General features: G+C 40.2%; 2 protein-coding genes across 5 annotated transcripts; one reads left to right on the plus strand and one right to left on the minus strand.

The window, feature by feature from the left end:
• Positions 1-155: 155 nt before the first annotated feature.
• Positions 156-8873, plus strand: LOC125015327 (protein mono-ADP-ribosyltransferase PARP12-like). The gene is made up of 11 exons (XM_047597082.1): positions 156-626; positions 2509-2644; positions 3156-3420; positions 3512-3673; positions 3760-3949; positions 4541-4715; positions 6194-6429; positions 6526-6613; positions 6737-6867; positions 7975-8126; positions 8326-8873. The coding sequence occupies exons 1-11, from the start codon at positions 307-309 to the stop codon at positions 8580-8582; spliced, it is 2112 nt and encodes a 703-aa protein (XP_047453038.1). The 5' UTR covers positions 156-306; the 3' UTR covers positions 8583-8873.
• Positions 8870-18672, minus strand: tbxas1 (thromboxane A synthase 1 (platelet)). Of its 4 annotated transcripts, none has more exons than XM_047597085.1 (14): positions 18576-18672; positions 17039-17180; positions 16804-16897; positions 16557-16609; positions 16318-16414; positions 16111-16227; positions 13033-13121; positions 12791-12939; positions 12175-12305; positions 11729-12085; positions 11177-11265; positions 10966-11103; positions 9681-9843; positions 8870-9317 (listed from the first exon to the last, which is right to left on the minus strand). In XM_047597085.1, exons 2-14 carry the CDS (start codon positions 17137-17139, stop codon positions 9237-9239), a joined length of 1659 nt encoding a protein of 552 aa, XP_047453041.1. In that variant the 5' UTR covers positions 17140-17180; positions 18576-18672; the 3' UTR covers positions 8870-9236. The 4 variants fall into 4 exon arrangements, 3 of the variants coding, with proteins under 3 accessions (XP_047453041.1, XP_047453039.1, XP_047453040.1); XM_047597083.1 differs by lacking the exon at positions 18576-18672 and adding an exon at positions 18428-18487; XM_047597084.1 differs by lacking the exon at positions 18576-18672 and adding an exon at positions 18407-18487.
• Positions 18673-26836: the final 8164 nt, after the last annotated feature.

The raw sequence follows: 26836 nt of genomic DNA on the forward strand, positions 1-26836 counted from the left end.
GTGTGGTGCCTTCATGTACTTCCGTAAATATTCAAAATCTGAATGTTTCTTTGCAAGGACAAAAGGATGATTTGCGAGCCAAAGTGATAGATTATAACTGCAATTGCAGTTTAGCTGTTGGGCCAACTTGAAAATATCCATATAGTTACAAAGGGGGAAAAGAATCTTTTGTTTTTTATTCTGCCTTAAGTTTCAGTTTCATTTCTCGGTAACCAGCTACTCAACGCTGGAGGTTTACAGACGTACGTAGATGAGCTCTCCTCAGCTTTAATCGCACTCTGTAGATTTCTCTGAATTTATGACACGATGACATCGGTAATCTCTAAATTCATCATCAAGACCCTGTGCGACAACCAGGGATGTTTGGACTTCAAGCAGCTGAACGAGAAGATTGCGCAGAGATTCACGGTTGCGGATGAGGTCCTGCGGAAAGTGCTCTGGGACGACGGGAAAATAGCCATCCAAGAAGGAAAAGAGTGTGTCTCATCAGGACAGATAACCAGGCCAGACAGTCTGGTGGTGGCCAAAACCAGCCTGCGACTCTGTCAGAAAAAAGCCGGGGAGTGTTTGCAGTGCGACGGCTTACACCTGTGCAAGTATTTTGTTTGCGGACACTGCTCGTTCGGGTGAGTAGAGCATATTGTTTTATAGTTTAACAGCGTGCATAGAGTCATAACTTGGTCACGGGGTTGGGCCTATCCCTGCACATCTCTTACAAGTAGTGAGATGTGGAAGGCTAAACACTCTAAACAGGCTTTAAACTTTAAATGCCCGTGTTTCCACTTGTCATGGTCTGATTAGAACACAGGTGTCAAACATACGGCCCGTGGACTAAAAGCGGCCCGTCATGTGGTCCAATCTGGCCCATAGGATGAAAGTGCAGAAATTACACTGAAGACATTAACTGCAATTTTCCAATAAAAGTAATTGGTATTCCAGGGGTTCACACAGATTTAGTAAGAGTTGTGGACATAACACAACACTGAGGCCTAGAATTATACAGGCTTAAGCGATGTTATGTGTTTTGTAATAGACTTAGACGGACTTTAATGATCCACGAGGGAAATTACTTTGTCACCTTAACTGTTGCACATAAAAGTAAACACTCATTAAAAAAAAAAAAACACAAGAAAGACAAAATAAATTAGATTAAATTATAGAAAAACAAATACTTCTTTGCACTAAAACAAAGGGAAACATTTGGATTTGTTGTTATTTATAAATTAAACCCTTTAATATTACACTGGGTTGTATATGGGACAGCAGTAGCTTTTTGAACCAATCGGAACATGAGTTGTGTTTGAATAAATGCTGCATGCAATATATAATTTTCTTCAGATTTCATTGGTAGAAGTCATTATAGGATTCAACCGACGCAGCCGACGTGACCGGTTCATTTTTTGAAAACAACTCACACGGTCACCTTTCCTGTTCCGTGTCCTCATTACTAAGTGTGACTACACCCAGTTCCAGCTGACTGACAACCAACAATGACATGGTGATCCAATAATAAAATGATGCTTAACTGCTTTATTACCACATTACAGTAGGCCACATGGAAATGAAAACATTTACTGCTTGGTAATCTACTGGGGTATCTGTGATAGACAAAACAGTTGTTAAACTTTTCTTAATATTAAAATCAAACTGCACACATCAGTTTTAGGTCTACTGTTTTGAATGGATGGTAGAATAATTTGCTATTAAACTACTTACTACTATTTTCGACTTTCTAATTTTCCTTGGTTTTTGTGTGCCTCTATGGAGGACCAACTCTGCCATAATTAAACATAAATAAATGAATAAATAAATCCATTAATACCTAACTATATGCCATTCATTCTATTTATTTCCTTATTTTATTCATCTATTTATTTATTTTTAATTATGGCAGAGTTGATCCTCCATACTTTTCATACTTTAAAGTCTCATTTAAAGTACTGCAGGACGTAGCCAACACTGGTGCAAGGAACTATTGCGGTTCATTTTTTATTCTACTTCCTGCTTCCCTTTCGATAATGGCATCTAAAACTTCTGCAGAAATTTTGCCCAAGGCAAATGTTTATATAACAATAGACTTTTTTTTTGTTGTTGTTTGTTGTTTGTTTGTTGTGTTTAGCCAGTCAGGTTAAATCTACTTCAACACTAGTGACTGAAAATGTTTTTGAAATTTCACAGAAGACGAGCCGTACGAATGTTCCTACCTCCAAACCTCCTCAGTTAACCTTTCCTTGCTATGTTCCATCTTTATTGATCCAAAACAATCAGTTCGAAAACTGCTGTGGAAACACATTACTGCCAAAAGGACCAATCACAGCTCTTGCACTCTCCAGATGCACAGCTTACAGGGTCCGCGTTGACACCATAGCGACAAGTTAATGCAGAAGTATAAACCGCATAACGTACACATACCAGCGATAAACAGGCTGAAATATCTAAACCCTGTTTTGATGTTGTCATTTTTTTCCTGTAAAACATTTAATTGAGACTTCATGTTCTCGTTTTCAGGCAAAAGTGTAAGAACCTCCATAGCCTGACTGTTCCACACAATGCGGAAATATTGAGGAGAAATGATCTTCATGATTTGACAGAGAATCAGCTGTTCCAGCTGTTACTGCAGAATGATCCTTTTCTGCTTCCAGAGGTGGGTTTCATGTGCTGAAGTGGGACGCATAGATCAGCAATCTGAAGCTTCTGAAGAAAAATGATACAATAAGATCAGCCTTTATTGATCCCTGTGGGGAAATGGAGGTGGCTTTAAGGTTAGAGTGTCAGGGCAAGACAGTGCAAAAATACAAAATAGAATAAAATAAGTGAAGAACAACTATATAAAAGTTAAAGGTACCAAAATATAATTAAGTAAGAAACTATTACTACTAATAATTACAGTTGGTGAGACACCAACCAATATCAATCACTTATTATAGTTTTGCGGTTTCATACAGTTAATTTAGAAATAGAAATAGAATAGAATAGAAAAAAATTCTGTTTCTATTCTTTTTATTCTTCTTTTATTCTTTTTCTGTGCTTTTCATGCTTGTTGTGTTGACAAACTAAAATTTTATACATTTCCTAAAAATAAAATGTAGTTGTGTATTTATCTCATTGTAGTTTGATTTTAGTTCTGTTTTTATTGGAATATGATCCCTGCATAGATATGTCCACATTACAACAAGGGCAACGGTGTGCACGGCTCCTGTAAGTTCACAACCTCCTGCTCCAAGCTCCACGTCTGCCAGCACCATTTCCAGGACGGCTGTAAGTTCGGCTCTTCGTGTAAGAGATCCCACGACCTCGATGAGCAGGGAAAGAAGCCTTTCCGAGGATTCAGTCAGGAGAACATCGACAACTTTCACAAGATCTACAGGAACAAATTCATCATCGTGGCCCACAAGGAAAGGCCCTGTACTGTTAACAATGGTAAAGAGTGACTTTAAGAAAAATGATTTCTGCAGATTTTTTTGTCATTTGAAGAGCAACATCTGACCCAGTGAATGTGTGTCTTCTGCAGCGCTGCCCCAGGAGAGTGTCTCCACACAGCTGGCTTCTCTCAAGGTTTCCCACTCAAATCCTGGATCTCCCACCAGTTCAGACTGTCCAGCCAAACCCTTGAGTGATGCTGACAGGAATGAAATCTGCCTCTACTTCATCCGCAGACACTGCAGCTTCAAAGGTACCATTAGTTCTGCATGAAGAGACCAAAAATTCTATCAAAAATGTTCATTTTGTAAAAGAGCGCCTTGTGTTTATATCTCACAGAGAAGTGCGCTCGTGTCCATTGGCACCTGCCGTACAGATGGCAAGTTTTAGACAGCGACGGTGTGACCTGGAAGGACATGGTCAATATGGAGGACATTGAAAAGGCCTACTGTGACCCAGCCAATGATACGAGCTGCATAGATAAACCATCGGGCATGTCGCTGTTTTACAGATTTCTGTCTCTTCAAAGGTACAAAAAGGTGGCGTATAAGTGTGTTCTAGAGAAGCTAATTTTTTTTTGCATATTTTTATTGCACACTATAATAAAGCGCTATATAAAAGCAGTATAATTAGCAATAGCAATAAGACAGATCTTTGCACATAGAGGGTGATCTCACAACTAAAGAAAATGTAGGCTTGTGCTGGATGGAAGAGGCATTAATAGGACTTTAACAAGAAGTCATTCATACTGCAGCATTTTGTTCATTCAAACCCTTCAGGTATCACAACACTGGCTCCGTATTCTATCAAAAGCTTTTGTCCTGCCTGTATCTTTGTATCTTATGTTTCTTCAGACACAGAGTTTCACTGACTTCCCTCAGCCACATCTCAAATGTACTTACAGTATCTTACTTCCAATAACGCAAGGGGACCAGGGGACAGGGCAAATGCCTTTGAATAAAAGTATAAAGGACCAAAATGAGTAGAGCCGCTCAATATGTTTTATATTTTTTACATTGATGCGTGTATTCTTATTATAATTGCGTACATATTCTTATCGCCTACATTGCTGCTATGTTCGGATTCCGATTCATCTTGACGGAGTTCACTGTCCTCTCAGCTCTCTAGCTCCTGCTGAGCAGTCGGTCGACTTCCTGACGATGACATATGGAGGGTCTCCAGTTCGCCGCCTCTCCACTGCCTCCTCCGCCTCGAAGCCGCCTCACTTCATCCTTACGACACAGTGGGGTTGGTACTGGAAGGACGAGCACGGAAAATGGCAGGAGTTTGGACAGGTGAGTTGAGAAGCACAAACAGTACGGCTACGGTGGGCGTAAAGAGGATATGCACACCTGCTGAAAATGTAAAAGAAAACAAGAATGACCATAAGTGCATAAGTTTGCATCCCCAAATTATGATGCTGTGACCACCACCCTTCACGGTGGATATGATGTTCTTCTGCTGACGTGCTGCTTTGCTTTTGTGTCAAACACTTTTGTGTTCAGTCCCGCTCTCATCGGAACGTAAAACATTTCCCGGATGGTTTCGAGAGACTGGATATAAGTTTAGTTCATGATAAATTTGCATCTTGCCAGTTTGCCCCACAGCCCAGACAAGCGGAGAATAGGGAGATGGTTGTTTCCTCTTTCATGATGTTGTTTGTTGACAGCCTCCGTAGCCTCCTCCATTGCTTTCCCTCCTCATCACTTTTAGAGGAACAACCTGTTATGAATGATGTCACAGTTGTGCATTTGACCTTTGGTGTTGGGAGGGAAGTGTTGGGAAGTCAGCCCGGTTTTGGTGGCTAATGTTGCGATGTTATCAGCTGGGTGATGGCAGTAGCTTTGTGTGTTGTGGTGCTACGTTGGTAATGGTTATTGTGGGTGCGGCTTTTCGGTTTGTTGGCAGGTCACTTGGCTTCCTTTGTAATTGTAATTGGACGGTTCACTGTGTTGCAATTAATTGCTGCTAACCTTTGTCCAAGGTACTAAATTGGTGTAGGTAATCATTTGGCTTGTGACTGTGCTCTACGTTGTATGAGTCACGTCTTTTTATCTGGCGTCGATGTTGTGTGTGATCGTGTGTAAGGACATCGATTTTTGCTTTTCTTGGAAGATGGTGCATGGTCGCAAAGGGGCTTTGTTCATTTTCAGGACTCCTGGAACAACTTCCACTGGCTGTGACAGTGTGTTCGGCCTGTGTTTAATCACCTTAACCAGTCACACCTGAGAAGACTCAATAAAGGGCCCTGTTGAAGAGGCCTAGGAGGATGACTTTTCAGCTGCAGAAGCTCACCATATCTGACCTGTCATCTTTTGTTTTCTTGTTAATGAGATAAATCCTTATTTTTTTTGTAACTCCATCATGTGTATTCACTTTTATGTTGTGCCTCCTGAGTCAGGTTGTAATCGCATATGAGTGCTACTCTTTAACGGGGAGATCCCTTAGATGCTTTGTGAGCCTTTTTTGTGACTCTTGTAGGAGCATGAAACCAACAAAATGTCAGAAAACACAGCTGAGTTTTATTTGAGTTTAATCAGGTGAAGTGAAGCAAGGTGTGCTCTATTTCATATGAGCTTGATCAGAACATGATTCTAAACACAGAAACGTGGTTATAAAACCATGCACACACTTGTGCAGTAAGGTTATTCTACCTAGACTTATGATGTACCTGCATATTTTTGCAATGATGAGTGGATGAGAAGTCAGTAATTTCTCCCATCACTGACACATTTGAAGGATAAACTTTGATGGATTGGTCTCTTCTCTTCAGGGTGGTGGTGACACACCTTCCACTGTCACTTCACAAACCCTGGAGAATGTGTACCTGGCAGACAGAGACACAGAAATTCCTTTTGGCGCTGGCCAGCAGCAGTATGTGCTCCACTTCAAAGATGCATCGGGAGCCGAGAGGATGTATCAGGAGAACGTGAAATACAAAACCAAGAGGGACGTCAGAAGGAGGCCTCACTTTGTGTCTGCTCAGGATGTGGAGGTGACGCTGCAGAGGTGTGTTCCTTGTAATTTTAACATCCCTGTTTTGTATATACCTGCCTCAAGTGACTTCACTAAGACATGAAATTCTGTGCTGCATCTTTCCTGCAGTACACCATCACAGAGCTCGAGCTCCTCCATAGCTGAAAGTATCCCATCCCAGTGGGACAAGAATGCACTCCCTGATGTTGGATACAAGGTATCTTAGAGAATGAATATTGTGATAAATACTTTCTATACTTTACTATATTTTGTTGTTTTGATAAACAGTGCATTTTTTTTTTATGAAATTAGTTGCTTACCTGTACTACTTCTCTTTCAGCTTGTACTACTCTCCACAAATGCAAGCGAATATAACATGATTCGGACGTTGTTCGTGCGCACCCTGCCTCAGAGTAAAATCAACAGCATCCAGAGGATCCAGAACCCCTCCCTGTGGAATCTCTTTCAATGGTAATCCATTTATTTAACAGTTTGACTTTAGTAGCGGGTGGGATAGGAAAAGTGATATTTAGTGATTAAGAAACCTCTACCAACAGCTTAGCTTTTCAGAAATTCTGTCCAAAGGTGAAAAAAGGGGTTTTGCAGGGATTGTGTGCTGGACTATTTATTTTCATGCAGAGGAACTGATTGAGGTCTCCACTGGTTGCCTGTCTTCTTCTAGATTAGCTGTTTGCCCTGTCTTTATGAAAAGCACATCTCCCCTGGCTGCAGACAGAGGACACAGTGTGATGTTTTTTGAGGGGCGCGGCTTAGCTGGAGGCAAAACATCTCAAACACTGTAGCTTGTAAATGGCAGTTAACATAATTCAGTGGGAAGAGTGTTTTGGGAAGAATGGACGAGGAAAATGCATATTTTACTCTTGAATACTCTCGAGTGACGGGGACTATATTCACCGACCTCTACACTCTCACTCACTGGATGGACAATTTGACCATATGAGACCACAGAGGGGATGAAGTCTCCTCTGTCTTTATCAAATGAAGCCTCTCCAACAAAGTTATTACAAGAGTTATTATTAGAAGAAGCGTAACAACTGTGGAGGATAACTTAGTAAATGCAACTTCTGCTTGGACTCCCCTGAAACAGACAACTAACATTGTATTAGCTCATGGTTAGCATTAGCATGTATCAAGAATCCTCCAAAAAAAGTAGGAACTTAACGTTATTTCGGTCTCACAATTTAGTCTAACCCATAACGTTATCGAGGCTCAAAATTAAGTATTAGATATTAATCTTACCTGACATCAGGTGTGCTGATGATTGTCTCACTCCAATTCTTTCTTTTGATCACATTCAACCAAAGTTGTCTACAACTGGTTAGTGTTTTTTCTTTTACGGTTTTGGCCCCCCAAAAATACAGAAAGACAACATTTTTGTGGTTGACGGTGTTCTCTTCAAGCTTCCCTCTGTTTAGCCTCCAGCTAACGCTGTGACATCAGTGTACTGTGATGTAGGCCATGAAGGCGTCCATCTAATAAAGTTCTGCAAGAAAGCCAAGTTTGTCCCCATAAATAACATTCTCACATGATTTATTTATTTATTTATTTTTTCTCCAGGCAGGAAGATCAGATGAAGAAAAGGAACGGCGGGAAGCTTGTGGATAAAAAGCACTTGTTCCACGGGACAGATGAGTCCCTGATTGAGGCCATCTGTGAGCAGAACTTTGATTGGAGGATGTGTGGTGTCCATGGCACGGCCTACGGCAAAGGTGAAGCAATGCAGCCTCCTCATTCATTCTAATTATGCTGAAATTACAGTATAAAAACCAGGAGCTGTCAAGCCATAAAAGGAATGTGTTTTCCAAAAAAATAAATAAATACAGACTTCAGTAATTTGCTAAAGATTAAAAAAAAAAAAAGCACTGCTTTTCAGTGTCATTTATGTTTTTTTTTTTTTTTTTTTTTTAGGGAGCTACTTTGCCAGAGATGCATCCTACTCAGACAGGTATGCTAAGCTCAAAGGAAACCGAAACAAGATCATGTTTGTCGCTCTGGTCCTGGTGGGGGACTACACCAGGGGTAGCAGCAGCTACGTCCGCCCCCCTCCAAAAGGAAGCAGCAAAACTCTGTACGACAGCTGCGTTGACAACGAAAAGGACCCTAGTATATATGTCATCTTTGAAAAGCAGCAGATTTATCCAGAGTACATCATCACCTACTCATAAGTCATTATGTACTCTCTATCATATTCAGTTATGAGATGCACTTTAGTTTGAGCAACAAAGCGTGTGTGTGTGTGGGGGGGGGGGGGGCTTAATTGTGTGTGATGCAACAGACTTCAAACTGATCATAATCAAGTATAAAGCTGCAGTTGTGATGTTGTAGATGAGATGGATACTGTTAGAGCTTTGATGTATAACAGTAATGACTACGGATCTATTTGGGATGGTGCTTATTGCTGTTATGTCTATTATGAGCTAATAGAAATGAAGTGATAATAAACACATGCCAATGCAGTTTCACTCATTTATTTTTTCAAAGAACACACAAATCATATTGTCCCTTTTTGGATCATCATTGACAGGGAGATAGGATGGAATGCAAGATATATATGTATATATCTACCTGATTATACAGGTAAAGAGCACTTCAACTATTGCAGTTATGAATCATCTATTATTAGAGCTGCAATGTTATAATTATATAATGTTACCTTGGCCCATTTTCTAGCTGGTTACATGTGCACAATAAGGCATGATCAGTAACTGTGGAAATATTTTAACATAAATCAAGAAGAAAAAGGCAGAAGCCAGCGATTCTGTGGCGCTGTCCCGTCCTAGAAGATCAGTGGTGACTATTTAATGATATGACTGAACTTCCTACACATCTCTCTTTGTGAGTTTCACAAATATGCCATTTTTGGGTCCAAGGGTGCTTGTTGAGTTCAACTCAATAGGAACCTGAAAGATGGGAGAAAAAAAAGATAAACGATCAAAGGTGAGATAAGATAACCGGTAATACAGTATCATTTGGTATATTGTAGAAATTACAGTTGTCCAATAAACAAAGTGGAATTTGTAATTATTGGTAATCGGTGTACTGTACCAGCAGCTTTTGCTCATTCCTACATTTACCCTTTATGAAGACCCTTTCTGTATGGACAGACCTAATTTATATTATAATGTAAAGAACTAGTGTATAATAACATTGAATGTGTTTACAGATGTAAATGTAGATACGCCGAGCAAGTTGTTACTTCCTTCTTGTAAAATGTACTCTCAACAAATCTTTTTCTCTTTTCCTGAGATTCTACTCCGACCTACCTTTGTCTCAGAGCAGGCCACAACGTTGAACCGGTGGAACAGATGCACTAAAGCCATCCTCATTTCCAGCTGGGCCAGCCTCATTCCTACACAGTTGCGGGGGCCGGCCCCGAATGGAAGGTACACATACGGATGTCGTGCGGCTTTAGCCTCCGGTGTAAACCTGGAGATTAAACCACAAGTTAAGACTGTTTAATCATTAATTACCACTATCACAGTGAAGTGTCCATAGTAAAAAACAGATGTACAGTAGATAAAAACATATTATAATAATAATTAACCACATAATAATAATTAACCACAATAGGTAAAAAGCTTCATTTATACACATATGGATTTGAACGCCATAGGTTCCACAGTGTCAGTGACTCAGACAGTCGTGCTTGAAACTTACCAAGCCCAGCATGCATGCATTCAGGCATGTTATACAACCAGTCAGAACCGTTTAGTTGCAAACAAATTCAACTCCAGGGCGCTCGGATGATGTGTACCCAGATATTTTCATTAGCCAGGCAGATCTTTGCAGGAGCATAATCAGTTCCCGTGGGAGACGTCCAACTTTCTGCCACAAAACGTGTGTGGATCGGAAGTTTGTCTTCCAGGCAACAACCATCAACCAGCAGCTTTTACCAAGCAAATATACAGAGTCAGCCGAAGGGAGCTATTTCGTGAGCTGGTGTTTATCGTTATGATAGTATGTACAATGGAGAGTATACACTACCGGTCAAAAGTTTTAGAACACTCCAATATTTCTTTCCTTTTTTTATTGTTAATGTCTCATTTTACTCTGTAGTAAAAGCACAGACAAAAAAACAAAACAAAAATCATGGAATCAATTTATAACCCAAAATATATTCTAAACTTGGAAATGGAAATCAAATATTTTTCAGAGTTCTGCCCAGTTTTGATGCATTAGTTCCCAGAAACGTGAGTCTCTTGTAGGGAGCTTTGCTTTCACTCTTCTGTCCAGTTCATCACAAACCAGCTCCATGGGGTTAAAGTCTAGAGACTGGGCCATGGTCCACTCCATGTTTTCAAGCTTTCCATCTTGTTTTTATCCTGAGGTAGTTCTGGTAGAGCTTGGACTAAAGTTTTGGGTCATTATCTTGCTGTTGGATGAAGCTCTGACCAACTACACCAGAGGAAACTGATGCTGTTCTAAAGCTTTTGACTGGTAGTGTAGTCTAGTAAACTGTGGCTGTTAACAGTATTAAATAAGTGTATTTTGTACGGCTGTTGCAAACTTCTAAGCTAACTGAGAGTGGTGTAGACAAAAGTTAAACACCTCTCAGGGATGAACTTCTCAGGCTCTGACCAGTATTCTGGGTCATAGTGGAGAAAGCTGGCTGGGATCTCCACTGTCATTCCTTTGGGCAGGAAGAGGCCATTCACCTCACAGTCATGGTAGACTTCTCGTGCAAACCTAGACAGGACAGTAGGATTAGTATGTGGTCTCAGTGAGTATAATTGTAACAGTTAATGGCGTCTTCTTTTACCTGAATCCAGGAGGGTAGAGACGTAGCGCTTCACTGATAACCATGTCCAAATACTTCAGCTCCTGGACGTTTGAGTAATTTGGCGTGTCCTGCAACAACAAGTAGTGTGTGTAACTGCTGTTGTGTTCATATTTTTTAGATCATTTATCCAATTTGTTTTTCTTTTTATTCAACGTCATAATTTAGAATCATATTAATTATACATTTATTCTCATGCACTATTTTATTTAGTAGCAGTATTTTATTTTGAAAGTGCCTCATGACAGGAAGAAAGAAGGTCATGGACTTGTTGTACTTTTGATGCTGGTCATACGGACACTTAGGGGCATGCGGCCAACAAGGTATTTGTTTTGTTTGTATTTTCCTTTGTTAAAGTGCTTTTTTCCCGCATGCTCTGCGTATTGTTTATGCTAAGTTAACTTTCAGTTTTGTCGTTAATGTTCTGCCACTTGGGTCTGTCTGCGATTCAAGGGAGTTACAGCATGAGATAAACCACTGTCCTCAATCGCTATCTCACGTCACAAGAAAAGGCACAGAATGCAGCACACTCACATATTTGGTGAAGAAATCGTCCACCTCTTCTTGTACTTTGCGTTGACATTCGGGATGAAGCGCCAGCAGGTAGCAGGCGAACCCTAACGTGTTGCTGCTGGTTTCGTAGCCAGCCACGAGAAAGACAAAAGCCTGACCCACTATCTCATCCTCTGTGATCATCTTTTTCTGTGAACCCCTGGCCGATGGCTCCTGCGTGCGCGGGTGGCTGTCGTCCTGATCCGAGGTCGACGGCTGCGTCGGCTGCGTTTTGTGATCCGCCTCGTCGTCGTGATTTGCCGTGTCAAACTGTTCCAAGGACACACACTCTTTGCTGGTTCGAGCATTTAACATCAGCTGAAGGAAGTCTCTCCTCCTCTATTTGTGGAAAAACATAAAATGATTGTACTTGGAAATGCTGTATATTAAGACATTTGCGTGAATTTGTGTTTTTTTTTTTTTTAGACCTGCTCAGAAGGCTGTTCCTCTCTCTTTTTGATGATATCCTTGATGGTGCTATTGAAAAAGTGACTCATCACCTTTTGTCTTTTGTTTGGGAGGATTCCCACAAGAAACGTAGCTAGGAAGGGAAAAACAACTGGACAAACAAACATTAAAATGTGTTAACCATCCTGGAAGGCCAATTCTGTACATGTATACATATGTATATATACAAGGATCAATGACGTTTGAAAAAATCTTACCTATGATACACTAACTAGCCTAGCCTAGCCTAACCAGCAGCAGTAGGTAATAGAGATGATGGGAAATGCGACTACACTTCAACCAACACTAACAGACACCAGCTAATTAGCCTAGCCACGGAAGTAAAACACTGGAAAACACCAGCTAATTAGCCTAGCCACGGAAGTAAAACACTGGAAAACACCAGCTAATTAGCCTAGCCAACAGCAGGAGGTAAGAAATGATGGGACATGCTACTAGACCTCAACCAACATCTCTCCCCTCTGCTAGGATCAGAAATAAAACACTAACATACACCAGCTAATTAACCTAGTCCTAGAAGCTTTAATTTCCCCGTAAATAAGCCAAACTAGTCTGACAAATATCGAAATGACTGACTGAAAAACATCAAGAGGGGTCTGAAGAAAGTCGCAGCGAAGAACATCTTTGCGTGGCGGACAAACGGGTCATCCGGGTCATTCTGCGAGTCCACTTGAGTCCCAAATGCTACGCTGGCAATGACATCCATGGTAAAGCAGCCGAAACACCTGAGAAAATGAAAATAAAACCAAAACAACGATAAGACACGAGACAGGTAATCATTTAAAATAACCGGCATAGCCTTGGGTCATCGTGATTACTTGTGGATGTCGAAGGCCTCTCCTGACTCTGCGTGGACATTCAAGTTGTTCATCAGGGCGTCGATCGCTGTGTTGATGAGCGGAACCATCTGCACGCAAACACAGAGATAAAGGCCACAATCAGACCTTGTTTTGACTTCTGACCTGGAAAATCCTGTGGTCACATTCAAATGCGTTTCCACATGCGGACTCAGCCAGCACTGACATGTGCTCTGGATGCTCTGTATGCAATTTAATCCCACCCCCACTTGAGGTGCAACTGTTTTTGCAGACGCTGTCAATACTTTTATTTTACTATCTACACCAGTGTTGCCACAGTTATCCAACTATTGATTACAAATTGCTCCTTTAAAAAAGAACTTTGTTGATTACTTGATTTTAAAAGTAACTAAATGACAACCGGTTTTGCCGGTACTCACTTTATTGGAAGTGCATTTGTACAGCTTTAACTTAAAATGTTTTTATATTAAAAAAGGCAGCATTTCCTCTACAACATACTGCTTCTTCAGCTCCCCCCCACTTACTGGTTTTGCACCAACGTTCAGCTTTTGTTGTTTGGTTGGTGGGTGACCTCCTGCATTAGGTGCAGCTCTTTATTTAAATTCAATGTTGATCTGTACAAAACTTAGCAACAACAAAGCTCAGACTGCAACTGAATCCTGGACCGAAGCTGTGACAGAAAAATCAATGGTAATAAAGACACGTGTGATAATTGAAGCATTTCCTGTTTTATTTAGCAAGTCACTAACTCGCTATTATTTTAGACGTGTTCACTTCCCCTGTGTGGCTTCTGTCCCTGTTTGTTTGCACTGTGCCTCATCATTCCCTTTGTATTTAGTCTGCGTGTTTCCTTACGTAGCCAGGTTGTCAGAGTGGTGCTAGCCTTTTTCTTTCTGCGCTTTGTAACTTTTCCCCCCTCGTTATTTTTTAACTTTATCTTCGGTTGCTTTTCAAACTTTCGAGACTTTCTTCACACCACCTGAGTTCAGAGTCCATGTGCATTTCAGTCCCCCTCTAACCAGTCCCACGCTACATCCACCTCTTTACCTTACACTTTGTTTGACGTTACCAAGTATATTTCATTGGTACCTAGTTTTCGCGAGGCTGAAATAGGCTCCTACTTTCCAACTTTTGAGTGCATGGCATTAGTTTCTTGTTGCAATGTGTTTGGTTGTAAAATAGACTGAAATAATAACATAAAATAAATTCTCAGTCTTTTTTAGCTATTTATTTCCTGTGTATCTCCTGGGGGCTAAGCCTCCCCTGTCCTTAAAACCTAGTGACGCCCCTGCTATGCGGTGACTTTCTGAATTCTGGTAACTCCTGGCGGTTGTTGCTACATTGCCTCTAGAGGATGGGCATGAAACAGTCAAAACTGCCATTGTTCCAGGATATGAGTTTAGAGGCCACAGAGAGTTCACTAGTGAAAAGGTACGTTTTTTTGATGTGTGTGCTTCCTGTAAAGCCACCAAATTTAGTTCCCTTTGTTAGCCCTATGTCAGCAACTTTAAGGAGAGTCTCCCGGGGCGTTTACTCGTATATTTGAATGAACTGAAGGTTTAGCTGGAGCAGCAGAGCTTGCTAATGAGCACAAGCTCTGTTTGTCAGAGCAATGCTAATATTTACCATGCAGTAAAACACGCAGTCAAAGCTATTCAAATAAAGGAAGACAGGGAATGTTTCTTCTGTCTTAAAACTTGTCACGTCGCTGGCAATTGTTTGATTTCAGAAGAGTAGAAAGGGGTTTGGGCCAGTTAAAAGAGAGTTGATGGTTTCCTGTGACACCAGTGTTGCTGAACCAGACCTGTGGTTCACAGTGTATCACTTCAGCTGATTGTGTTCGGTGTATAGCACTGTTTACTGTAGCACACTTTCATCCCCTCTGAATTAACCACTATGAACAAACAGAAATAGACACATGCTGCTAACAGCCGCCTCCTTTTCGTTGAAGACTCTCTGCTTATATGTATTTTTTTGTCGGTCGAAGATGAATTCACACCACTACGTAACACGTCTTCAGCAAGGTGTGTTCCTGATTCATTTAGTATACATCCAGTCAAAACTTGTTTCCTCTTGTTTGCCCAGCAGTGCCTGTTAATGGTGTGGCATTTCTGATGGGGAATGACGTTGCGGGTGGGAAACTAAGTGTTGGATTCTCCTCCAACCACAGAGTTTGACCAAAAGTCTCAGCTTTTCCCTGTGTGTGTGGTGTCATTCATGCATCAGCCTGTAAAAGTGACAGTGAATGTGATGCTCTGTTTTTGCAGCCGAGGTTAAACTGAGGAAGGAAGAAAAAAAAACTGCAGTCTCTGAAGAGGAGCCTGGACTGCCCCATCTTCTGAGAATCTCCAAAAGTCAGCTGTGGAAAAGGTGTGTGCTGCTCAAAGAGCACGCTCAACATGACAGAAGTGTTTAGCAATTGTGGTTGAGTGCTCATAAAGGTATTCATCAACCCGTTGCATTTATTCACTGATAAGGGGCTTGTGCATAAATGTCAATCAGTTACGTCGGGTGACTTGGATTGAAGCTATATTTAGCAAATTCGTTCATTCGGTTTATGGCACTCGTTCTAAGTCTAGCTCATGAAAGTCTATCTAGACACATCAGCTGATCCTAAAGCACGTATTCCCCTCCCGCAACATATTCTCAGCACATTTTGTTTCCTTTTTTTGTTTAGCTGCGGCCCCGTAGGCCTTTGAGGAAGGTAATTTTAATCCTGTACTGTGTTGCACATGTCACAGTTGACCTTGCAGGCTTTTTCTATTTCAGAAAAACATTTTATAATGGCAGTTGTCTTCGTTTTTGGACGAATGAGGCAAAATTCTGCTCACGCAAGAGCACCACTCTCTGGGCTGAGATCGGATCAGTCAAATGCGACCTCAATGAGCCCTGAACTCTAAGCTGCCCACTTACCCAGGACGGATGTAAATGCAACCTCTGAACGGAAAATACAGTCACACATTTGGGATGTTTTTGGTTCCACAAACTCAACAAGAGCAGAACTAAACAGCAGGAAATGATGTTATAGATCATGACATTAACAAAGAAACCAAGAGGATCAGAACATTGTTGACTCACCTCTTTCATCTTGGCAGCGCTGAAGGTTGGGGTGAGGATGCTCCGTACTCTCTTCCACTGTTCATTTCTAATCATGAGTAGAGAGTCACTCATGGGCTTGGAAGCAAATCGAAAAGCCTGCACAGAAAGACAAAAGGGTAAAGTTACTATTAGAGTTATTAAAGCTTGTGTTGGAGTCACAAATAAGCACTTCACCAACGTGCTTACCATTCTGTTTGGGAAGTTGTTGAAGTCCTTGACCATCACTTGTTTGAGCATATCAGGGTCAGCTATCACCACAATGGGCCTCCGTCCCAAATAATACCTGAAACATAAAGTATAAACCTGATGCGCGGAGTCCCAGTCAACTCAACAAACCCGAATGCTGAACCCTAAAGTCAAGTAAGTAAGAAGAATTAAAAACTGTAAAATGTAAAGAGCTGACGTAGAAAGTATCTATTACTTACCCACAAACTCTGCCATGTTCATTTATGATATTATTAAGAGGTTTAAAAAAGCCCTGAAAATAATGTCAAAACAAAAACAAAAAAACATGATCAGTGTCAAAACTACTGCCTAATTTAAAGCACAGAAACAGTTTGACAGCTGTCGACTCGAGGCCTAATAAAAAGGACCTACGACTACGCAAAAGTCCCGGCTTGACAAAAATGGACTGAATATTACTGCACTTTCCTTTGTTATACGATATCTTACCTCACGAAACATGAATAAGTTTCCAAAGAAAGGCGATGGCTTCGGATGTTTGATGCCATATCGGGAGAGGACTGAATATGGGTAGACTGAATACCTGGATGCAAAAGAAATACGAAATGAATGAAAGGAATGAAAGGAGATATATTAAAGGGTATACAAACAAGAGTCACCCAACTAATGCAACTGGCTTAATTCCTACAGCACCTCTGAGACGGACCTACAGGCATTTACTTACCAGTACAGGAGGCCCAGAAAAATGAGGAGGAGGCTGAGAGTCACTGAAAATCCGCTGACCTCCACATTGAATACACTTAAGAAGTCAGCGACAGACTCCATGGTGGAGGAACAGGTCCCTACAATCAACGAGGCGAAGAATCCTGGAGGGAGACATTTTAAAAAAAAAATTTTTATTGAGTTAAAGCTCCAGCAACTTACTTAACTAGATGCAAAACTGCAAAAAAAAGAAGAAGAAGAAGAGGTTTCGACTGAATATTTAGCAATATTAATATAATATTTAACATAACTGCATAATAAACTATAAGCAATAACAACTCCAGACTTTTTCCATTTGTTTTAGTGTAAAGAAGAATAAGTAAATCACATTTACATTTACTATTCTTTAAAAAATAACTTTTTTTTAAAGAAAAATAGGTGCAATTTGTGCACATAGCTGTCTGTCGTTTAGATCTGGGTCTCAGTGTTGAGCTATATCCACTTCTCTTTCTACAACTGTGAACAGAATAGGAATAGGAGTTATAATTTTCACTGAAAGATTTCAGTCTTCTATGTACTTTTTGCAGATTCATGCTGCGGGCCAGATTCGATAGATACAGATAATAGAGATGTTTCTATTATAACCACGAGTCTGTGAAGATTCTCAGTCATCCAGGTCACGGTATCTAAAAAAAAAAACTGGACTTGTAGAGTTTTTTGAGTTTTTTCATCTGAGTAGCTTCTTCAGGTCTAAGGGACTCGGGGGAAGTTTGAGGTCTAAACAGGAATCTCCCACTCCCATTATCGGCCACATACTTACCTGTAGTTGAGGAAGGGACTGTTTGTCCCTGTCCTCTTTCCCTAATGAATGGTGCCCCGATGAGTCACAATCATTGATGCTAATTCAAGCCAATTCATGACTGAAAAACACATTTCCTAATTAGGCAAAGTAGATCTAAACTTTTGTTGTAATTCGGTAAACATTTAATTTTGAGATGTCTTTCATTCATAGACACTGTATCAGCTGATAATCATGATGTTAATCAAATAAATAAAGTCAAACACTATTCTGAATACATATGACGACTTTGTCATCACGTTAGCCTGTCCTGAGCTACTGATTGTGAGAAAAACAAACAAACAAATACAAACAAATGACTAATCCTCCCTTTGTAGGTTCAGGGTCTCTGGTTACTGATTATCTCAACACTTTTGTTTGAAGCTTTGAACGCTCACCTTTCCCCTTCATTATTAGTAATAGCCTATATTATCATTATTTTAACCAAAGCTTATCCCTCCCGTGCTTACATAATGCGCATGCATGCGTCAGGACACAGCGGCAGCGCAGACTACCACACAAAACAACTACAAACAAAAGGACAAGTCAAACTTGAGTGAAATTAAAACCCACAAACTGGCGTAAATTATACAGGAAGCTGTCAACTCGTTCGGTCCCCCCGTTGCTCTCGTCCTGTAATATTTCAAGTATAACGGTTATATATCTGCAAACGTTTCGCAGGCTTGTGTTATTAATTGGGTATGAACGCGCACACACTCACCTCTCGCAAGTCACACTGAATTACTTTTAGGTAATGTCATGTGACGGGTTTTGTGTTGTCGTTTCGTATCTCACCCGGATGCTGTGTGTGATGTGCGATACCACACTGCTAGATTTGATATCGATACAAGTAAACACAGGACCAATGCCGCCGATACCAGTACAGATACTCGTTATTAATAAAGTTGGATGCGTCATCGGTCTGAATCTAAATCTGAATCAATTTTCAAGACATTTTTAGCGTTTTTGTCATTCGGCTTTTGAATAAATGAATGAATGAATGTACTTTATTTGGATACGCATCAAAATCTTCACGCAATCACAAAGATATACAAAAAGAAAGAAAGAATAGCTGAGCAAAACGGGTCAAGGCTGAAGCATAGCTTATAAATGCCGAACCCTTTTTTTTTTCTTTAAATCAAACAAACAAAACCTGATACACAAGAAAGTAAGAAAAGATAAATACAAATATACAAAGGGTATACAAGTAATAGAAAAACATGATTCATATATGCATATATACATGCACAACTCTATATACACATACATAAATGTACCCACGAACAGAAGTATTTATATAATATGTCTACCTCTGCATTACACGTGGATTATTGGTCAGTTAAAATTCAAGGTAGAATCTGGGCAAAGTGAAAAGTGGAAAATACTTTATTATCACAGTAGAAGCTTGTGCTCAGACATAAAACAAAATGATCACTTTAGAACAAATGAAAATAAATTATTTTTCAGGCAGAATGTTCAAAAACTGCATTAGAATTATGAAATTAAATCTCTCCCTTCGTTGCACCTCTTTCTATTTTTTATTTTTCCTCAAATAAACAAAGTGGATAAAATGATCGCTTCACAACAAACCCTGCTGTAGTCTGTGACCACAACAGCACTGCAGACGAACACAATCAGGTCGCTACTTTAATGAAACCGCTGCAGCCCTGCGAGAGATAAACTGAAAATTAAGTATCGATCTCTTAACGTTGGAATCGATCAACGGCGAAAGATTTATATTATCGACATTTGGATCGATCCGATCATACGGCTCTGCCCACGACTGCTGTTTATCACCACCTGCTGTTCAGGAAGGCAAAGGCACGACGCATGCTCAGTCACGGGCTCCACTATTTGTTTATTTTTTAATAAAACGAAACATATCAAGGCTTATGTGATTTTTTTTTCTTTTGTGTGTGTGTGCATTTGTGTTTATACGTAAAACTACACACATGTTTTGGTGCACATTGTAACTACGACTATTTTACATGGACGACGGTCAGTCATCAAATGCACGTGCGAGATTGAGGATGGCGCAAACTCGCGTGGGAGCGTTGGGCTGTAGCTCGTAGCTCGTGTTAAATGGACAAATGACAGATATTAGACACACAAACAGACAAGTCCAGGAAGAGGGAAATAACAGGCTGTGGGAAGAAGACAAAAGGGGAACAAGCTGTTTAGAACTTGCAGCCGCGATTTCAAAAAAGTTACACTCTTGGAAAAAATGTGTTGGTGCGAACCGTGACAATAACAACGCCGTCCATGACATGGCTGAATGTGTGCCGTTTGCATGCGGTTTATTTGTACAAAATGGAGAGAGAAAAAAAAGCTGGACAAAAAAAAGAAAAGAAAAGAAACACTCTTCAAGCACCACAAACCCCTGGAAGTCATGCCGACTGTCCAGCCGCACTGAAGCACGGTTTTACAACTACTGGTGCGTCCACCCATATGTTTCCTAATCCGCTTCGGTTGTGAGGACGTATCCACAGCCCAACGTGACTCCGTGTGCCACGCAGGACGCAGCTGGTTCAGGTGGCCGGACATCCAGAGAGGCCTCACGCCAGAACGCCAGGAGGAGGGACGACTTTTCACACGCTCCCCATTCTTAAATGTGAGTTATAAATCTTATTTTTCAACTAAAACTGCTTGTGCTGACCCGCTATCTGATGCGCCCTGACGCAGGGATGATGGTTTGAGTGAGGGTTTTCCTCCAGTCGTGGTGTGTGACAGGAGTTTTGTGTGTTTTTTGCTTGTATATTCCTGTTAGATAATTACTGCACAAGCTTTCAGTTTATTTAACATTAACTGATGCAACGAGTAGCTTCTCATCTTTCAAAACAACCATGTTAATTTCCCTGATGATGGCACGCTCCTATTCCAAGATGACAATGCCAGGATTTAAAACAATGCCACAGAGAAAGCTGCTGTAACCAAAGCTAAAGGTGATTCAGTGAAATATTAGAGTGTGTGGCCTTTCCCCCCCCTTTCTTTTCATGGTGTATTACCAGAAGGTTTTCATGCAGTTTTGTGCACAGTCTACTTTGTAAAACTAGCCTGGAGCTACAGGAAGTTGACCCAGTCTTAACATACAACGTTAATCTTCTAATATAAAGATCCAATATATCAAGAAAGACTCGACGTTTTCTCACCCAGGACTCATTCCTCATGACTTACGTGTAGCTCTGCATTTCAAAAAGTAGCAGATGTGATGTGATGGGATTACAAAAACATAACCCACAATAGCTGCTGGTGTTTTTAGCCTCTTTAGGAGGGAAAAAGAACTTCTTACACTAAATAAAATGCAGGAAATGTAAAAGGAAAAACAATAATTGCTTTCGCTTCTTAAATATCGCCATCTCTCTTGGCTACAAGCTTTGTCAAGGTGCTAGACGTATGGGCTCTTCCGAGCGTCTCGGAGAACTTGCCACGGTATTTCTCGGAGGAAGGCTGCTTCCATCTCTTGAATCCCAGGTCGACTGATCATCAGACTCTGAGAATTGTAACATCCAAAGGACCTGAAACGTTTGAATACAATGACCTTCGTTTGTCTCAAACAAAAATACCAGTTTGAATCATTCATGTTTCCTGAATATTTCGGTTTACAAGTCATGATTTAACGAGGTTTCGCCAGCTAGATTCCACGGTCAGAGGCAACCAAAAACTCTGTGTCATTTCCATCTGTATTACGGCCTGAAACTGGGAGATTGTCAGTCAGGATGGATGCATTGTAGACCCTAATGGAGTTAAATTAAATTGATTTAAATATAAAGATTAAAACCTGTATCACAATTAATAGCTATGATAATAATTAAACCTATCTAATATTTAAATAAAAGTAGATAAAAGGTAGACTGAACAGGTTCCAAATATGTTAAAGTTGCAACATGCGTACAGTGAAATAAGTGAATTAAATAAGCTAAGCAGAAACAGGCTGAGGACCGGTTGTACATGTCAGTGCTTCCAGCTGCTCTCGGTTTCTCGGTTCCAGCGGCTCGGAGCATAAAAGCCAAAAGCTGCCACGCCAGAGGTTTTAGTTCTGCTCTGTGCAACAACAGACTCGAGCCAGAGGACCTGAGTGGCCACACAGCAAACACTGCTCTCGTCACAGTGGTGATGAATATTCCACGTCGGCTCTTGGCCTCACACAGATTCTCTGCGTCGTCCTCATATTCGGTGCATTTGCTTATATTGGGTTTCTGTCATCTTAGCCTTGCAAGCATAGATTCACGTTTAATGGCTAGAACAGTTTTTGAGGAGAATAAGAAACACTTATATCTGGTTGGTTAAACTGCATTTTTCATGTACGGTACAGAATAAAATTAAATTAAAAAAAAGTTATGTCGAGTTATGGAGTAGGAAAGCCTCACCTTTGATATATTGTTGGGAGCACAGGAATAGAAATTTTATATCACAGGGATGCCTGTTGCAGTACCTTAAATTGTCTGTAGAGGGCACTCACACACCGTATTACCAGTGTGAGCCATCTATCTATCTATCTATCTATCTATCTATCTATCTATCTATCTATCTATCTATCTATCTATCTATCTAGATGTCTTTATTTATTCAGACTGATCACAGTAATACATAAATGACTTTCTTATTCCAACATTTCAGTTTTAAAAGAGTTTTTTAAAAAGTCCATTCCCTTTAATATGCGACATTTATCTGACGGACTTCAACCCACATCAAGGGTCTATTCCTGGAGCTGTTTTGGGGGGTTGCACATTTCAATCTTGTTGATCATTCAAATCAGCTTTATTCAGAGAAGAATAAAAACGGCTCATTTCACTGTAGTGATTGTGGCCATGAACAAATGCTTTCCTTTATCTGTCAGACCCTGGTCAACCGCTTTGATTTAAAACGACCCCGCGTGTGTATTTCAGAGACTGTTCAATTTATTCATAAAGCACTTTTAAAAACCACAATAGCTGACCAAAGTGCCTGGCAATCTGAGTCACAAAAACAAAAAACATAAAACCACACAGTAAAACAAAAAATAAATAGACACATAAAAGAAACTAAATTTAAAACAATAAAAAAGTCATACTCAGCCTTGGGACTTCCAAGAAGAAAGTTGTCAGCAGACCTGAGCGTCAAGTCACAAATGGTTGTAGGAGGTCGGGAAGATGAGTGTTTATTCTTTATTTATTCGTTATTTCTGATCACCATTAAAACAACAAGTATAGTATAAATATATAGTATAGATAAAGTTAACAAATTCATATAAATTCATAGATACCATCCCATAGGGAAAAAAAAGATTAAGAAATAAAATGATTAAGTACTAACCCACTTAATTAACAAAGTCAAGCAAAGATGAAAACAAAGCAAAAAACAAAACCGTAATTATAACAGCAATTACTAATAAAAAAAACATGATAAGAGGAGTACAGACAAACACAATTAGACACAATCTAAATCAGTCTCCCTATTAATTATAACTTTTCTCAATTTATTTTTAAAATCGTCTTTGCAGATAATTGAGATCAACATTACTGTTCTTTTTAAAGCATAGGTCTTCAACAGGGGGGTCATAAAATCTTTAGTTGATTGGACATTTTTCTATATTTTTTTATTTTAATATCTTTAAATACACATTTAAGTGAATCCAACATATTTCAGTAAAGGGATAAATGGAGGCAAAAGACGTTATCTTTCTGTCAGCTGTACACCATAAGCCCCGCCCCTATCACTGCTGAGCCAATCAGGAGGCCGCATATTACACGCTGACTCTGTCAGGTTCTCCGTAAATGGCTGAGAGCCTGTTCAGTCCCCATGTAAAATCCCAGATGCAGCTGCAATATTAACAGAAGAGAAGCTAATGGTGCATGATATGTACATATGTATCTTTATGTCAGGTGTGTTTATGTTTAGGGCAGTTGCACGACCAACCAACTGTAACACATGTTTGAATATTTGAACCTGTGTGTTATTTTAATAACTCTATTGAATGCAAAATGATAAAAATGTATATTTATAAACAGCACTAGGCTGAGTTTAATATAGAACACATACAGTATAGTAGGTAGGGGGTCCCTGCTTAATCTCTCCATCAGTTTGGGGGTCCCCTGTTTTAAAGCATTGGATATTGGTTTAGGCAAGTTGAAAACACCTCTCAAAGCTCTTCTAGTGCCATAATTACGACCATCTTTTGTTAGAAACAGCCAACAGGAAAGAGAAGCAGCTTTACCAGATGAATAGTGAGTCGGTCCTTGGTACAGAAAACATGTGCTGCAGCATTCTGCACTAAATGTGCATGACTGGGAGACTTGGTCAACACCAAAATAAAGGGCATTACAGTGTTCAAGAATGTCTTTATTTATTCATTCATTCATTCATTCATTCATTCCTCACCTTAAAGTGGACAACAGAATTTGTACATAACAGCACACTACATTTTGAAATCAACGCCTCCAAGATTGGAAAGGTGTTTCTTATGTTTCTTATATTTGTCTGCCCCCACATGAACAATTAAAAGAAGAAAAGTTGGTCTGACATCACATACAGTTGATTTTCAGTAGCCTTCACCAGCAAATCCATTTATACAATTGCATTTATACAATTTCTTAAATTGATGAATATTTGTGCAACCTTTCAACTCAACCGAAGTACACCGAGTTTATTTTAAAGTAAAGTCCGAGCAACTTGGTGCTTAAAATCAAATCTTCTTCTATGATTTTCATCTTCTGATGTAAACACAAATGGCTTTTGCAAGTTGTCTGGCAAAACTCTGATTTTGGCTTTGAACATAATTATTAATGTCTGAAGTTCATGGTTCGTGTTCATGGTTTAACAGAGAGGCTATTTACATGGCTGCCAGGAAAGGTTGCAGATCTTTAGGTCAAGAGGGCTATTTGAATACAGATAGCATAGCGACGCAATTATGTAAACTCTATGACAGTTACGTATGCAAATCCTCCGAGGTGTTAAACCGAGCTGAATCAAGATGAAAAGATCAAAGCGTGCGTGAGGATCAGTCAGCGTCTTTCTGCAGAGAGATCTTACAGCATATGGGATACACAAAGGGCCGTCAGATCTTTATTTTGTTTGAAAGATATAGAGTTCGTATCTAGAAAAAAAATCAGTCAGCGCTGTGGCCTGAGAGTAAGATGAGCGAGGGCACAATGTTTACCTTTGACGTAAATGCTCAAGTCTTTTTAAAGGGATGATAGAGGAAAGGTCAGCTGGAGAAAGTTAAATAACCCGAGAGGATGGAGTCGGAGGAGGCGCTCTATTGTTGTTCATTCTCACAAAGCTGAGACGCACGACATTTCTGGTCTGATAAACATGCAACATTCTTTGCTCAGTATGCAGCCAGGCAGGAATAACAATGGGAGCTGGAGCGGCACTAAGCTATTAATGGCGAGTCTAGCTGAGCAAGAAATGAGGAGTTGGTTGCGTGTCACCTGCTTTGATGACCACCAGAGGGCACTAGGTGCCTGAAATGAAACATGAACTCTTCCCCCTCCTCTGACAGTCTGCTACCACTTAGCTGCCTAAAGCCAGGCCTTCTCAAAGTTTGGAGTGTGGCTGAATGAGGTGTGACAGAAATACTGCCGAGAACATAATGGCAGACCTACAGGCAAGTATAAGCAATGCAGCCATTTGTTTTCCAGGCGCTGTTGATTCGGTTCCCAAGTGCTAGTTCCGCATATAGTAGGGGTTGTACAGACTATGCAAATTGACGTCTTCAGCTGAGACAGCTGAGAGAAAGCGGATGAGGAGCGCAGTGGGTCGTTGCAGCAAGCTAGCAGTGATTCGTCATGTGTGTGGATATACTTCAGTATTTCACTAGGGCTGGGTGGTATTCTGGTTCATGCCGAATACTCATATTTTTTTTGTTATGATATGAATTTTTAATAAACCAGTGTATCTGACTACACAGCGTTTGGAAAACTGCGCCACAAGACACTGTTTCAGACTGACCATTTTCAATGTAGCGCTTTTAAACACACATGGTGCGACTCTGTCTCTGTGAGATGTGGTGAAGATGGAAAAGTCTAAAAAAAATGAAGCGGTAGAATGAGAAGACTTGTGCGAAAGGTGCTAAAATCAGTGCTAATGTCCACACAGACTGTGCCGCCCGCTGTGGAGAACTACTAAATGCTATTGATGGTGCTGACTGTGTGCCTGTTTTTATACAGTCTATACATATGTGCAGCGTACAGTATGTGGAACATGAGCTGTCGGTTCTCAGCATGTGCATTCAGGTCAAGAATATAAATTCCATTGTTGCAAAGCATTACTTACTACTGTGTTTTTATTAGTGTTGTCACCAACGATCAGTTGGTGTCGACTTTCATCACATAATAGTTGACTTTAAAAAATCGGAATGTATGTGCAGCAATGTTTGCTTCTGTGATGCCTTGAAAATCGTTGCTTTACTGCCTTTTAAATCATTCAAAATCCTTGCAGAGTCCATCAGGACACGGTCTGTAGGACAACCTTTAAAAGGGCAAAGCACCTGCAGGAGGGTTTTCATCATACACTGAATCATAGCCTGCTTTTCTGCGCCTCTGTTTTTCCTTCCTCGTCTTTGCTAAAAACGATCCAAAATTAAAACCATTCAGAAGAAACATCTCTGGAAATCGAGCGGGAATGTGGTTCAATTTGCAGTTCAGACGGTGCATGTCAAAGTTGTCTTCTAAGCTTAAGACGGCCCCAAAAATAAAAACATTTTTACCGAGTTGTCCATTTGCCAAACATAAGAGAAAATATGTCTTCGCTGTAGCACTTCAGTGACTTTTATGAAAATGCGTATGTCCAAGCCAATATAAAACATCACGACTACTCACATTTATAATTCATGAGAAATGGACCAGGCCCAGAGCTATTTGTGTGCTGTTGTTATTTTTATTTATTTATATGTTTTGCATACTTACACAGCGGTTCTTGTTCATAAATACTGACTAACTGATAACCTCTTGAATCAAGACCACAAGTACATCTGATTTATTTATTTATTTTTTAAAATAAGAT

This window comes from Mugil cephalus, chromosome 10 (genome assembly GCF_022458985.1).
Source record: "Mugil cephalus isolate CIBA_MC_2020 chromosome 10, CIBA_Mcephalus_1.1, whole genome shotgun sequence".
Taxonomy (NCBI): domain Eukaryota; kingdom Metazoa; phylum Chordata; class Actinopteri; order Mugiliformes; family Mugilidae; genus Mugil; species Mugil cephalus.